Below are 13788 nucleotides of genomic sequence, written 5' to 3'. Positions count from 1 at the left end.
CCCTGCAGGGTCAGGGCTCCCCTGTCACCCTCATTCCTCACCCCACGGCGTTGTGCATCTGGGTCCCACACCACACGCTCTCCAGCCTGTTACCTCAAGGATCCAGCTGTCTCTGGGGTTTACACTGCCATCTCCTCTTCTCTGCCGCTCTTGGCCGAGCAGGCCCAGTGCATGCCTAGCACCCACAGGAATGAAGCGCTTCTTAACCCCAAAACTGAGGCACGCCCTTCCACTGACTGCACAGCAGGTGCAGATTTAAGAGCCATGCCACCGGCTGGGACTGGCTCAGCCCAGCCCCCACTAGCTCCGCTGGTGGATGCTGCCTGCAGCAGCAGTTTGCGAGAGGAAGTAGCTTCACCCATAGAAACTGCAGGGAAGGTTTGTCAGTAGAACGTGACCTGCCTGGGAGTCCGGGGCTAAGCACCAGAACCCGTGAGGAAGGGGGCTGGGGAGTTTCATGGGCTGCAAACAGGCAGGGCCTTGAGTTTAGGGTTTTTCCCAAAAAGGACCCCTCAAGCAACACGGTACCAGGCAGGAACATGGGCTTCAGTGCAGAGCCAGAGGGGAGAGCGCCCCCTACTGAGACACCTACAGTGCTGCCTGCAGCACTGCACCCCTTCACGGGCTGGGGCATTGGAGTCAGTATTGGCTGTGACTGGACAGCACCCCTGCTGTCACCCACACCTCTCTGCAGCACGCTGGCTTTGCCTGCTGGCTCTCGTACCAGTACAAGTCCTGACCCTGTCTGCTGCGCTGGCGATTTGGCAATGAGGACGCTTGTCCCACCAACGACTGGACTGAGACTCAAAAGCCCCCCTCACATAAGCCCTGAGCAGCCATGGAATGACACTGGGCCACTGCTGACCAGCTGCTCTTGGAGTAGGTGGTGGCCAAGCCCTTGAGCCCATCATCTCAACCACCTTCTTCCAGCCCCTGCCAGGGCTTGCCCCTTCCCCAGTCCCGAGAGCATGAGGCTCCCTGCCACAGGTCAAGAGGCTGCCTCTCTTGCCTGCTCCCATCAAGGCAACATGGACGCTGTGTTTACTTTGGCGAGAGTGAAAGCAGGTGATTGAGTTGGCCCAGCACCCAGGAGGTGGAGCCAATAGGAGGGGGGCAGGGAAGCTAAGAGGAAAAAATCTTTCCTGGGCTGGGGAGGAGGAAGATATTGGGAACGTCACTGCAACATAGGCGCCAGGCTGACTGCCCTGAAGACTGACTCCCACTGTGTGCACAGACGGTACAGCCTGGCCAGCAGCAGGATCAGCATCCCCACACGTGCCAGCCAGTGTGCCACAGACCTTCCCCTGGGAGAGAGGGGAGCTCAGCCTCCATGGCTCCGCTGGCCCCTGACCTTGCGGCCGCGGCTCCAAACAAGGTAGCCAATCAGTGCCAGTTCTGCCTGTGATGTGCTATGGCCCTGGGAACTGGACCAAGACCTGCCCATTTCACTCCACAGCTATCAGGTGGGACTGGGCAAAGATTGGAATGGAACTGGCAACCCGTATTCTGGTGCCAGGGGACCCCACCCTTACCTTATTTGCTCGGCCCAGGGGCCCTGAGGTCAGCCTCCGTCCCCTGCCCCAGGGGCCGCGTCTGTTCACACATTAGAAGTTGCAAGTCATTTAGATTTCAGAGTAGCAGCCGTGTTAGTCTGTATCCGCAAAAAGAACAGGAGTACTTGTGGCACCTTAGAGACTAACAAATTTATTAGAGCATAAGCTTTCGTGGACTACAGCCCACTTCTGTTATGCAGCCGAAGAAGTGGGCTGTAGTCCACGAAAGCTTATGCTCTAATAAATTTGTTAGTCTCTAAGGTGCCACAAGTACTCCTGTTCTTTTTAAGTCATTTAGATGTTCCTTTCGGAACTGGGAAAAAAACCAGATGCTCCAGTCTGACAGGCGCCGCCCCCCATCCTGCCAGGCTTTGCTGTAGTACCATGCACCAGTAGAGCCCAGCCCTGCAGTGAGAAAGGGGCTAGCTAATGGCCAGGGTGCTGCAGAGATGTGGGCAAAGAGAAGGATGGCAGCTCTCAAGCTGGCAGGAGCAGCCCCTTACCCTGAACTCGACACACTTGCTTGGTACCCACGGCCTTCCCTGTCATCCTAGAGTATCCCTGCCTTTTAAATCCAATCCTAGCACCTCAAATCCAGCAGGGAAGAGAGGTACGTGGGGGGGGGGGGGGGGAGAGACAGCCCCGCTGGTGTGATATGGGCACCTTTCCCCTGGAGCTGAGCACACAGCCCCCTACTCCATCCAGAGCCTGATATCCTCCCACTCTGAATGGCAGCCCAAGAAGCTCACTGGCTCCCCTTGTGCCCATCCTTGGTGCCCTTGTGGTTGGTCAGGAGCAACCAGAGTCAAGTGCAGCCCAGTGCAGTTGCTGCAAAGCATCTGGGGTCTCAGTGGCCAGAGTAACGAACCCACCCCCTACACCAACCATGTGAACTGGGGCATGGCCCTGTGAAAATCCCACCTGAGCAGTGGGTGAAGAACAGGCGCTACTTCTGGTCTGAGCTCCCCTGGGAGGGATGTCTGGGTCTGGCCTGACCCTCAGCTCCTTCCGCAGGCAGGGCTCATTGGGGAGGGTGTGGCAGTTGCAGGCAGAGGAAAGCTCACCAGCTTAGCACTCAGTGGTGTGGAATCAACTCCAGGCTATGTCCCCAGGGAGGGGGTGAGGTTCCCTGTAGACCCTGCTCTAGTTCGGTCAGCTGGGCAGCTTGGGGCTGGGCTATGATCTACCATGCACAAGGAATGCTTCAGGTCAAGGCTTCCCGGAGAGAAGGACCAGCTCCCCCTGCAATTTCAGCGTTCCAAGGAGCCCCTCGCCAACCCAGAGCAGCGCAGACTAGCTCCCTTCTCCTTTGAACCCAGCACAGCTCCCCCTAGCAAGGTTCCTAGAGCACACCTGGGGGATCTGAGGAAGGCCCCCTGGCATGGGACTCGGGAGAATTGCAGCCCAAGGGAGCCTCCTCCTAACGCTGGCTCTGCTAGCAAGGAGAGGAAGAAACAGCAAGATCATTTGGTTTGTTTGGTTTTAATAACAATAATAATCCCTTTTCCCCGCCCTGGACAGCCTGTGCCCCAGGGTGGCTGGGGAACCAGCTGCCCGACACCCCCCCACACAGGGCTCCATCAGCTCCACTGGCACACAAAGACTGGTCCCTGCAAGCTCAGCAAGAGGGCTCTGATAGATACAGCAATGCACCCCCTTCCTGCTCTCTGTCTGCCAGAGCAGCCTGGCCCCTGGCGGCTGCTCCCATTAGGGGTGGGTGGGTGAGGGGCAGCCCCCTGGGCTGGTACGGCCCAGCGCAGCAGTGTCTCTCCCCCCAGTACTCCCATCAGCCCTGGGGAGGGAGGGAGCCCTGTGGACAGGTGCTGGGCGGAGAGGTCCTGCTAGGATGGCACACGAGTGGGAGCTAATAGACCGGCAGTCTCAAGCCCCCTTGCAACCTGCATCCCCTCAATCCAGTGGGCTCATTCTTTCTTCCCAAAGAACTTCTTAAAGACGGATTTGTTCTTGTGGCGAGAGGGGGCGCCTTCCCGTGGGCTCCCTGGCCTGGCCACGAAGGAGTGACAGCGAGCCCTGGGCATGGCCACTGCCTGCTCCCCGATGTACAACGTGATGGAGTAGCTGCTTCCAGCCTCCAGGGGCTCCTTGGGCACCGACACCGGCGTGATCTTCTGGTAAGTGGCTGAAAGAGATGAAGCATTGGGCAGGCTGCAGTTTCCCATGGAAACACCACCACCACTGAACTATCAGGGGACCTGGGATATGGGGCCTTTCCCTGCCAGGCCCCAGCTCCTGTCTGGCCCCTGATCAGAGGGATGGTCTGGCTTGCCGGGCGGGGGGTGTCATAACCCAATTCCCTCACAGAAGGTATGAGAGCTTTGATTAGCAGGGCACCAGCTCAATGTGGTCCCACATATGGGGGGACTGTCTGGATAAGGGGCACTGGGGAATGGGATACAAATACAGGGACTTCCTATCCACTTTATTTTGGGGGCAACCTCCCCAGGTGCCCAGAGCAGAGACCTGTCTCTACTGTAGACAGGTCACTGTGAGGAGAAGGGTGTTGTCGCCATCACATGGTGGCCTTTGGCAATTAAATTCAGACCTTGAAAAGGAAAGTCTGAACTTCCCGGGGAAAGACACCTTAGGGCTGGGTGGGCAAGTCTGGGGTTCAGCTGAAAGCCTGTGAAGCCGTGCTTAGTCCCACAAGCCCAGGCAGAGGCCAACCTGGGAAGCTCAGACTCTTCACAGCTTGAATGCTGCATATAAGTCATACACTCTCCATCCCCATCCTCACCCCCAAGTGGGGTCAACCAAGCACGACTCACAACCCCAACCTTGAGGATGAAGCCCTTGCGGACCAGCTCTGTGATGGGAACACAAAGAGGCCTGGATCTCAGCCCCCTTCCCATCACCTCTGACTAGCAAACCACTTATACGCAGCAGCCTGTCACAGCCAGCCAATCAGGAGCCAGAAGCCTACTAAGGTGGGTCAATCAGGATTCTATACCACCATTCATGCCAGGATCTCCAAGCTCTTTACAAGCACAGCCCCACTGGAAGGGGGGTCAGGGTTACAGAGGGGGAGACTGAGGTGCAGAGTCTTCCCTGGACAAAGGGCCAGAGCTAGGAACAGAGCCCTGACCCATGGGCTCCCGGTCCCCTGCTCCTGCCACTAACCCAGTCTCCCTGTGCTGCATACCTGAGGTGAACGAGTGGGACCTCCTCTTGTGTGTCACCAGCGCGTCCTCCTCCTCCTGGTAACTGTTATCCTGGGATCTTGGAGACCCAGCAGGCAACCACTGGCACTGCCTGTGCCCTGTTGTGTGGCTGACAGCTTTGTGATTATCTCCTAATGCAGAAAGGGGAAACACAAGGAAAGGAGTTTATATATGTCAGACAGACAGACAAGGGCTTCTAAGTGCAGGTTGCTCTAGCACAAACTCAAGGCGTTACAATGATGCTGTTGTTACACTGGTGCAGCACGGTAAGATGCAAGGTCACAACAGGATGCCACCGTGCCAGCCCCAAAGAGCCCTGGGACACTTGTACAGTCTGCAGGGGAGGATTAGCCCATCAAACCCAGGATGGTGATGAGAGTAGAAGATGGGACCTTTCGCCTCTGGAAATTGGTACCAATCCAGCCCTGGTCAGCAGTGACCCAGCCTCATTCCATGGCTGGATTGCGCAAGGGGAGCTGGTGGGTTTCAGTCTAGCTACTGGTGGGACAAGCATCCTCATCACAAAATCCCCAGCTCAATAGACAGGGTGAGGCCTGGCACTTGGCAGAGGGACCCCAGTTAAAACCAGGGATCTGCAAGGAGGGAGGGAGGTGACTCAGTAGGGGCGCTCTCTCCTCTTGAGTAGCAGTGACCCAGCAGGGAGTGGTGGAGGTGTCTCAACAGAGGGTCAGTACTGAGCCCAATGCTCTGAACGGGGGCTGTGCTGCAGGGAGGTGTTGTGTGTAGCTCAGCAGGGGGCACTCTTTCCTCTGACCTCAGTGCCCCAGCGCAGCGCTAGGAGCAGCAGTATTCCAAGTGGGGTCATCTTCCAGATGAGGTGGCTTGGCCAGGGCAATGCACAGGAGCTGGGATGGGGGTGAGGTGTGGGGAGGTTAACCCAGGTGTCCTGCCCAAACTCCAGCGTGGGCGAGTCCCTGGTGCCTCTCCAGCTGGAGAGAGGATTCTGAGGACATTAGCATCTCCCACTCAGCTTGGCTCCCTCCCACCCAGGGCCAGTGCAAGGAAGTTTCGTGCCCTAGGCGAAACTTCCACCTTGCTCCCCGCCCCCCGTGGCAGCTCCCCACCCCAGCTCACCTCTGCTCTGCCTCCCCCCCGAGCATGCCACCCCCGCTCTAATTCTCCTCCCCTCCCAGGCTTGTGGCGCCAAACAGCTGATTGGCACTGCAAGCCTGGGAGGCGGGAGAAGTGGAGCAGCGACTGTGAGCTTGGGGGGGGGGGGGAGAGCGTAGGAACGCTGTAAAAAAAATTGGGGGCACCGCTTTTGGGCGCTCCCAAATCTTGGCGCCCTAGGCAACCGCCTAGTTTGCCTAAATGGTAGCACCGGCCCTGCTCCCACCACACAATGTCTGGTGTCACTCGTACGTGCTTCGTACCAGCCCTGAGACCGTGGAGGAAGGCCCTGCTGGCAGAAGGACTCAGGACAGGATGTTGGAATCTGCAGCTCGGGCGGGGGTTATTATGGCGCCACCTACCCAGGCGTGAGCAGAGTAGTGTGAGGAGCACTGCTCTGCTACAGGGAGCAAGGGAGACTGAGCCGGGCACCTGAGGAGAGGCCCCAACAGGCTGGAGCGCTGGGAGGTCACCACACCCACCCACCTGCTTGTGAGGCTGCTGAATCCAGTGTGTCCTCCCGAGTCCCATAAGGCAGCTTCAGCCTGGCACTTGACCTGGGCAGCAATGTGATCTCTTGGTTCTTGGCTGTAACAGGCTGATGATGTCCCAGCAGGTGGGAAGAGCTGGAGCTTCCAGGCCCAGAGATCTTGCTGGGTCTGGGTATGAAAGGGAGTGGCAGAGATTCAGATTTACAGAGCCTGTCTCACCTGCAGAGAGGGCCTGCTCACCTCAGGCAATCTGACCCACAAACAATTCAAACTAGCTTGGGCAGGACCCCTACCTGGGGGCTCTGAGTGGGGGACGCATCTAATGCAGGCTGCAGCCTGGCTCACCTGAAGCTTCTTTAAGGCCCAGAAAGCTGGGTAACACAGCATGCTAATTGTTGGGGTTGGGAGGTGATACTAAACTGGGAGGAGCTGCAAACCCCAGTGAAGATGGGGCAATATCCAAAGGGATGTGGAGAGTTTAGAGACATGGGCAGGTAATGGAAGGAGTTTTGGCCTGGGCAGTGCAGCTAATTCATTGGGTCAGCACAGCCCCCTTCAGCTACGCTGCAGGGCCCTGGCATGAGTGGCTCTGAATGCCAAGCGTTAGCCACCACCTGCTCACTGATTGGACAGAGTTTCCCAGCACTCACCCCATAGCAGAGCTGGTCCCTTCAGCAGGTTGCGTGAGTGCCTGGAAATAATCCACTTCAGGGAAACCTGTGGGCAAACAAATATCTATTGATAACGTGGAAAAGAGCCACCAACGAGAGTCCTGAAATCCACAGACAGTAGGGCCTGTCTCACGCCACGCTGGGCTGAACCACCTGGGGCCAATGCCAGAGAGGTGCTGAGAGTCGCGGCTGCTCGGCATGGCTTAGGATTTGCCCTTCTGTTCTCAGTGTCAGGTCAACAGCAGAGGTTCCCATCTAGGGGAATGGGTTACGGAGGCTGCCTTGGGCAGCCGCAGATGGCCTGGCATCTGGGATGGGTGAGGGCAGAGCCTGTCCGCGAGCTGTCACCTTATATTGAAATGTTTCCAGTTAATATGGAGTTATTAAAGATAAGGGTGCAATAAAACCCAACTTAGTTTTTGAGCTTCTAGGTCACTTACGGAAAACGTATTTAGTAGAAGACCACTTAGAATGATGAAACTAAATTTTATTCAAAAGCAAAATGCGTCGCTAAGCAAACAGGGATGTGATTACTACTTACAGAGTACCACAATTCTACTTGCACACGAAGATGAAATAGCGTGTCAGCGAGCGATTGGACCACTAACAACAGAGTGACGTCCAACCTGATAATCCTGGAACCTAACGGGACCCTTTGGACGTTAAGTGGAGCTCCTCCCAAATTAACAAATTGACTCCTTTTATAATCTATTATCGTACCACCTAACATTACACTGCCCCTTACCATAATTATATTTCCTCCTCCTCCTTATTGGCTCTTTACATTACACATTATGTAAATGAACATCTGAACCAACATCCTTCCCATTCTATCAATACAGACAGAATTGGGAAAAAAAACATTCACAATTCTCAAAAATACTCATTAAAAACCCTGCTTGAAGCAGTTATAACCAAAACATAATGGCACCATAGCATGACTCATGTCCTCGATAACTGCAATATTCTTACTGTCTCCAACTTATCTCTAACTTTCTCACACTAGCAACCTCCATTTCCCAGACTCCTCCACACTTTGGCTAACTTTAAGCCAAAGTCTAATTTGTACATAACATAGGGTACAGACCCCAAGCACTTTTTCTCACCGAGGGACAGTAATCGGTGTGGTGGGGGTCTGACAGATCTGGGTGTGAGGAGCAACCCAGCTGCATGTACAAAGGGCTTCTTGTTTACAAGGGGGAGTAATTCACTCTATGGGGTTATGATTTCGAAAGCACACTAACGTGCATTAATTGGTTCACATAGACCCTGCTGGTGTGCTTTAACACAGTGTTGTTTGAAACTGTACTATATTAAAGCCCTTTGCTGTACACCAGCAGGGTCTACACAGAGCAATTCATGCACAACACTTCGGTGTGCTTTAGAAATCACACCCCTTTACAGCGCATTCCCTCACAAAGCCCTTCCCTGCCTCACATGGGGGCGTTTTGCAGCTATTTTTCTGTCCATGTTCACAACATCAAGGGGCACTAGAATTAAAATGAACTAGGGAAGTGGGTCCTGGCTCAGTGTCTGCAAACTAACCAGCCCAAACCCTTCTCCACAGCTAAGCACCGGAACAATAATATTTGGCTGTTTACATAGCTCCTCTCCTCCCGAGGAGCCCAGCAAGATGCCCAAATTCCAGACACTCAGCACCATGGAAATGCAGCCACTTCTGGGGTGGAGGGCAGCACCAGGCACACAAACCACTCCACCACAGGGAGAGGCAGCAAAGAGAAAATTTGGCCAGCACATGGGCAAAATCCTGTGTGCCCAGGAATCCTGAGTGTCCCTGCAGAGCAGAAGGGAATGTAGGCTCTAAGGTCTGATCTGAGAGATTCAGATACAGCAACCTGCATGGGACTCTCACTGCATAGAAAGCAGCACCTCAAGTTGGAGCCTCTGGCTCCAAGGAATCTGGGAAGTTCCCCTCCTGCTCTCACCCCTCAGCTACCCCCCGAGATTTAGTCTGGTGAGTTTGGGCATTGGGGAGGATCACACTCTCACTTGGGAACCTCCAGCAACAGTGGGAGGAGATGTACTGAATAAACATGTGCTTCAAATCCCCTGGTGCCCTGTGGAACAGAGCAGTATGGGACAGGCCAGGGACTCACGCTGGCCCACTGCAGGGATTGGCTCCTCTTGCCCTGGGGTCTCAATGATTCTCTCTCACACCTGGCTGGGATTTCGTCACAATGCCTGAGCCGCCTGCCTGGGCGCAGACCTTGTTTAATGGTCATGCCCATAGGAGCACCTCAACCTCATGGGATCTCACCAGTTTTATGGCAGGGGGACTCAGCTGGCATCAGTGGAGTCATTCCTGATTTACACTGGAGCACGTGAGGTCACAAATCAAGCCTTGCCCTGAAACTCAGGAGAAGGGGAGAAATGTAAACCTCTGACTCCTCCTGCACCAGAAAATTCAGGAAGGACTATCCGCTTGTGGTGAGAGCGAAGCAATGAAAGCACAGAATGAAGCTTCCTGCAGAGTTCATCCAATGCCCCTCAGTCCTGCTGCTATCCCAGCCCTGGGCTCCCCACACACAGCTCTGCCACTGCCCCTCACCCTGACCTGCAGCCCCCCTGCTATCCCCAGCCCTGGGCTCCCCACACAACTCTGCCCGTGCCCCTCACTGCTCCATCCCTCCATTGCCTCCTGCTCTGCCAGTGGCTGGAGTGTTCCTCACCTGAATTCTGCTGCAGTTTGGAGACCCACTGGTTCATGAGCAGCTGGGATGGAGCTTTCAAGAGGTACTCAGAGCCGTCCCGCAGCCTGGGAGGAAAATAGCAAGTCAGCAAAACGATGACATGAGGTGCACATTCCTATCCCACCCCTCCCCAACCCCACCAGCCTAGGAGTCAAAGGGATAGAGGATGGAATTACACTAGAACCCCATATTAACTCCCTCTGGGCTACAGGCCCCAGGGCAAAGGAACCATGCCTCAGTGCTTAGGGCCTGGTCCCCAACGCTGAGGGGCTGGCATTTCATCGGAGCTGACTGCTTACCATTATCTGGCTATGCGTGTGGTCAATTAAGGGCATTCATCACAGCACTATAAGGAGGCCAGCAGGAGGCGCTGTACTTATGGGACCGCCCACCCTTCCTGAAGCTCTGTGGAATTGACTGGTTGGGGTTACTCACTGTAGCCTGAAGCAGTTGGTCTTTTTGGTATACTCTGTTTCCTGGGTGCACTGTGCTCCCGAGAGGTTCAGGGGTAGGGCCACCACGGAGCTCTGCAGCACAAGAGACAGCAAAGATGACAGTGAGGCCTCTGAGGCTTGGAGGGTCTTTTCCCCATGCCTAGCAGGATTCCCTTGTGCCTGTGACTCACAACTAACTGGTGTCCATCCTGCTCCGTGGTCCCCACCACACCTAGGATGTGCCACAAGGGGTAACAGCCAGGACAAAGCTGTTCCCGCCCAGCAGGCCGCGTGGGGTGGGGGTGTTCACGAAAGGCAATGCTGGTGAGCAGCAACGTTGTTCTACGGTCTAGAGGCTGTGGGCATCAAGGGGGGTGGAAGTGCCCTGTAGGTGGGTGACACTGTGAGGAGCAGAGAGCTGGGGACGGGGGATACGGGGGCAGCTGGCAGCGCCATGCAGGTGTGAAAGGTGAATGATTCCCTGTGTGTGCCATTCAGTGGGTCTCTGGCATAATCAGCTAAGGGAATGTTTTGTGCTTGTATCCCCTCCCCCTGGATGCAGTACCAGTATCATCCAGAGACTGGGAAACTAAGGCCACCTCCCCGGCTCACAGCGACCCAGCACTTAGGAGGAGCACCCCAAGCACCAACCCCCAACCACCTAATGGCCTGCAAGAGGCTGGCGGCAGCAGAGGATCATGCAGGCTCCTGGGGTAGCGAGGACACCTGCATGGGTGGGAGTCTTGTCCTGTCCCTTCAAACACAACCGGGCTCCCTCCAGCCAAAGGCCCAGCACAGGGAGACAGTCTGGAGAGCAAGAGCCCACGGTTCTCCTTTCAGCTCCAGCCATCTTCCTAGAGATCCTTGCTCCCCCTGCTCGCCTCGCCAGCCCCACCACCCTAGACCTCAGCTGTATGTGCTGTCTGGGAGGTGAGGGGTTCATTCTCCCAGCTGGTCCAGCTCTGCTATCTGCAGCCCCCTGCCACTTATGATGATTTGCTCCTCAAAGCACTTGCACGCATTCATCAATGAAGCTGTACAACCTCTGACAGCTGTTCCAGTGCTGGTCTGCAATCCGAGGAGGAAACTGAGGCATAAAGAAGGGACTTGCCCAAGGTCACGCAGTAAATAAGTGGCGAATCCAGGAGTTCTGAGTCCCCCCCTTCTTCAACCACTGCCACTCCCACTGGCATTTTCCTTCCCCCACCTAGAGCCAAGAACAGAACCCAGGAGTCCCGGCCCCCATTCTTCCTGCTCTCACCAGTGGACACTGCTCTATCCTCACTGTCAGTCTCACATCCCCACCCCGCCTCTCCCTGGGAGGGGCCCAGCTGCACACCGTACCTTGAGAGTGTCCTTCCTGTCCTGGTAGAAACACAGTGTCTGCCTCATCAGCACTGCATGGAACAGGTTCCAGGTGCGACAGGTTGCCTAAGAGATCAGAAGCAGAGGCCAAAGGTGAAGTGGGCGAGGCCTGGCCCAGTCAGCATTGCAGCTCTACCCTTGTCCGGGGAGAGTGCCAGGCTGCTATGCTGCTCCTGCTCTGATGAGTTAGCAGGAACGTGGTGCATCTGGGTGCTTTCTAGTGACAGGGCCATTAAAAAGTAGTGGGGGCTCAAGGGATCTCTGTGGCACTGCCAGATAGGTCAGGAATCTGGAGAGGTACAAATGTGCCAGCTCCTGGGATTCCCCTTCCCCGCCAGCACCCTTCTCCTCCAGCTGCAGCACTGAAACACGCATGCCAGCTGATGCCCCCGGAGCTCCGAGTGCATACAACTAACACCACAGACAGTGGGAGCAGCAGGATGGGGCCCCAGGCTGGCTAAGAGACGCAAACCTGGGTTACTTCATTTGGGAAAGACGCCGACACACAAGCAGGACAAATCACAGCTTGTCCTTGTCTGCAGTTAGCGGTTAGCGCAGGCACAGCTATACCGATTGCTCCCCCGCCAATGGCTGAATCAGGGTTGCTCTCAAGTGCAGACAAGGGGATAGCGACAGCGTAAACAGCAAGTGTGTGTCTAGGGCTGATTTCCTTTGACACAGAGTTTAAGTAAGTCCAGGGCTCATGTTTTGGGGAGTAAAAATCATTTATCATCCTCAAAAAGCCCTCAGGTCCCTGCAGGCCCAGTGTTCACAGGGCTGAGCCCGCAGGCAGCAGGGAGGAGACTCAGTGCCTGCCAGTCCCTACACAGCCACTTACAACGCTGCAGAAAACCGTCCTGGCTGAGCTCGCTATGGTGCAGCTCCCTCCCGGAGATCCTGCAAACACACGTTTGGGTGCTGTTAACGCAGGAGACCTAGGGCCAGATTCACAGCTGGCGTAAATCAATGTAGAGTTTTGCTGACTTCAATGGAACTGTGCTGATTCACACCAGCTGAGGATCCGGCCCATTGACTTCAATGGAGCTGCATCCATTTACAAGAGCTGCAGATCTGGCCCTCAGTTTCCAAGCACTAATTCCTCCCTGTTTGTGGCATGTCACCAGACGTGTTGCAGATTGACTCCAACGTGATCCCATCGCTTGGCAGGGCCTGAGTGGGGTTGTACAATCTTAGAAGCTGCTATAAATGACTGGTATCCTGAGGAATATCAAGCTGCTAGCTCCATGCTGCAGATGCTGACCAGGGTCGATTTCCAGCGTTTAGGGAATGTTTAATAACAGCTCAGCAACTGCTTAGATCCTATAATCAAAGCTCTGCACTGAAGTGTTACAGAACTGCAGTCCTGATTAAGCACTGGCTTCCCCTGCTTAGAAAGAAGGTAAGTACGACTGGCGAGAAGTGCTCTGGGCAGCTTGGGAGATCAAATCACCAGCTCCACTGCTTGGAAGCAGCTGGAGAAACGCTCAAGGAGCTGTTTAGAGGGGCAGAATTTCCCCTTTGAGGTTTTATCCATTTTACCTTCAAAACAGGAACCAAGATTTTCAACAGTGGGGGACCTTCCATTAGGTCCCTGCGTGCACTGCCGGGCTGCTTTGCCAGGAGTGCCGTGCACCCCACACCTCGCAGTGAAGACGATGGACGTTGCTGGGTGACAGCACCTTTGAGAACCGGGCCACTGGCTTGCGTGTCTAAGTATGCACTTAGAAGCCTCACAGGCCCCATTTCTGGCAGTGTATCTAACATACTGTGTGTGTGATTAGAGACTGATAAAGCTAAAGAAGGAAAATGCCGTCGTGTAGCCCAGGGCCCACAGAGAAGGCCAGGCAGCTCCTACTGTACCTTTCTGCCTCCCGTCTGCAACACGTGTTTCCTTTCCAGAGTCCCTTCCATCATCTGAAACTCCACTTTACTGGGGGGCGTCTGCAAGGAGACAGGCAATGAGCAAAGCAGCCCCAGCACCACTGGGCTGTTGGGAGTGCAGTCCCCAGCAGCCAGCAATCCAGGGGGTCTCACACCCAGCCAGGAGCATAACTTGAAGCCTGCAATGGCAAATGGGTCATTTGGGGGTCAAAGTCTCTGTCAGAGGGATTATAATGGGGCCATGTGTGTCCTGATGGGGACATATGCTGCCCTTCCGGACCTAGTGGGAAGGCTCAATGCTGTGCAGATTCAGGGGTGACAGTGCAGTGCTGTGCAATGGGACCTTCTTGGGATCCTGTATCCCTGACCCGT

General features: G+C 55.3%; 2 protein-coding genes across 7 annotated transcripts in view; both read right to left on the bottom strand.

The window, feature by feature from the left end:
* The window catches only part of SLC29A1 (solute carrier family 29 member 1 (Augustine blood group)), a 57144-nt gene extending 56854 nt beyond the window's left edge, over window positions 1-290 (bottom strand). The window contains exon 1 of the mRNA XM_065589250.1: window positions 94-290. The gene's annotated coding sequence lies outside the window, so the exon portion shown is untranslated. The remainder of the gene's footprint in view (window positions 1-93) is intronic.
* A 2729-nt stretch (window positions 291-3019) lies between these two features.
* Window positions 3020-13788, bottom strand: part of LOC101953621 (uncharacterized) — a 45136-nt gene continuing 34367 nt past the window's right edge. For 4 of the 6 annotated variants that reach the window (XM_005296316.5, XM_005296317.5, XM_042848468.2 and 1 more), the window contains 8 exons: window positions 13396-13476; window positions 11515-11601; window positions 10172-10263; window positions 9716-9801; window positions 7005-7071; window positions 6350-6522; window positions 4714-4863; window positions 3020-3693 (listed from right to left, as the gene is read on the bottom strand). In XM_005296316.5, the coding sequence (XP_005296373.3) occupies window positions 3476-3693; window positions 4714-4863; window positions 6350-6522; window positions 7005-7071; window positions 9716-9801; window positions 10172-10263; window positions 11515-11601; window positions 13396-13476 (954 nt within the window). In that variant the 3' untranslated portion in view covers window positions 3020-3475. Of the gene's footprint in view, window positions 3694-4713; window positions 4864-6349; window positions 6523-7004; window positions 7072-9715; window positions 9802-10171; window positions 10264-11514; window positions 11602-13395; window positions 13596-13788 lie in introns of those variants that run through there. The other 2 variants (XR_010599821.1, XM_065589240.1) reach the window with 2 other exon arrangements.

This window comes from Chrysemys picta, chromosome 3 (assembly GCF_011386835.1).
Source record: "Chrysemys picta bellii isolate R12L10 chromosome 3, ASM1138683v2, whole genome shotgun sequence".
Lineage (NCBI taxonomy): Eukaryota > Metazoa > Chordata > Testudines > Emydidae > Chrysemys > Chrysemys picta.
Note: the sequence above shows the minus strand (reverse complement) of the source record. Positions and strands in the feature narration are given on the sequence as shown.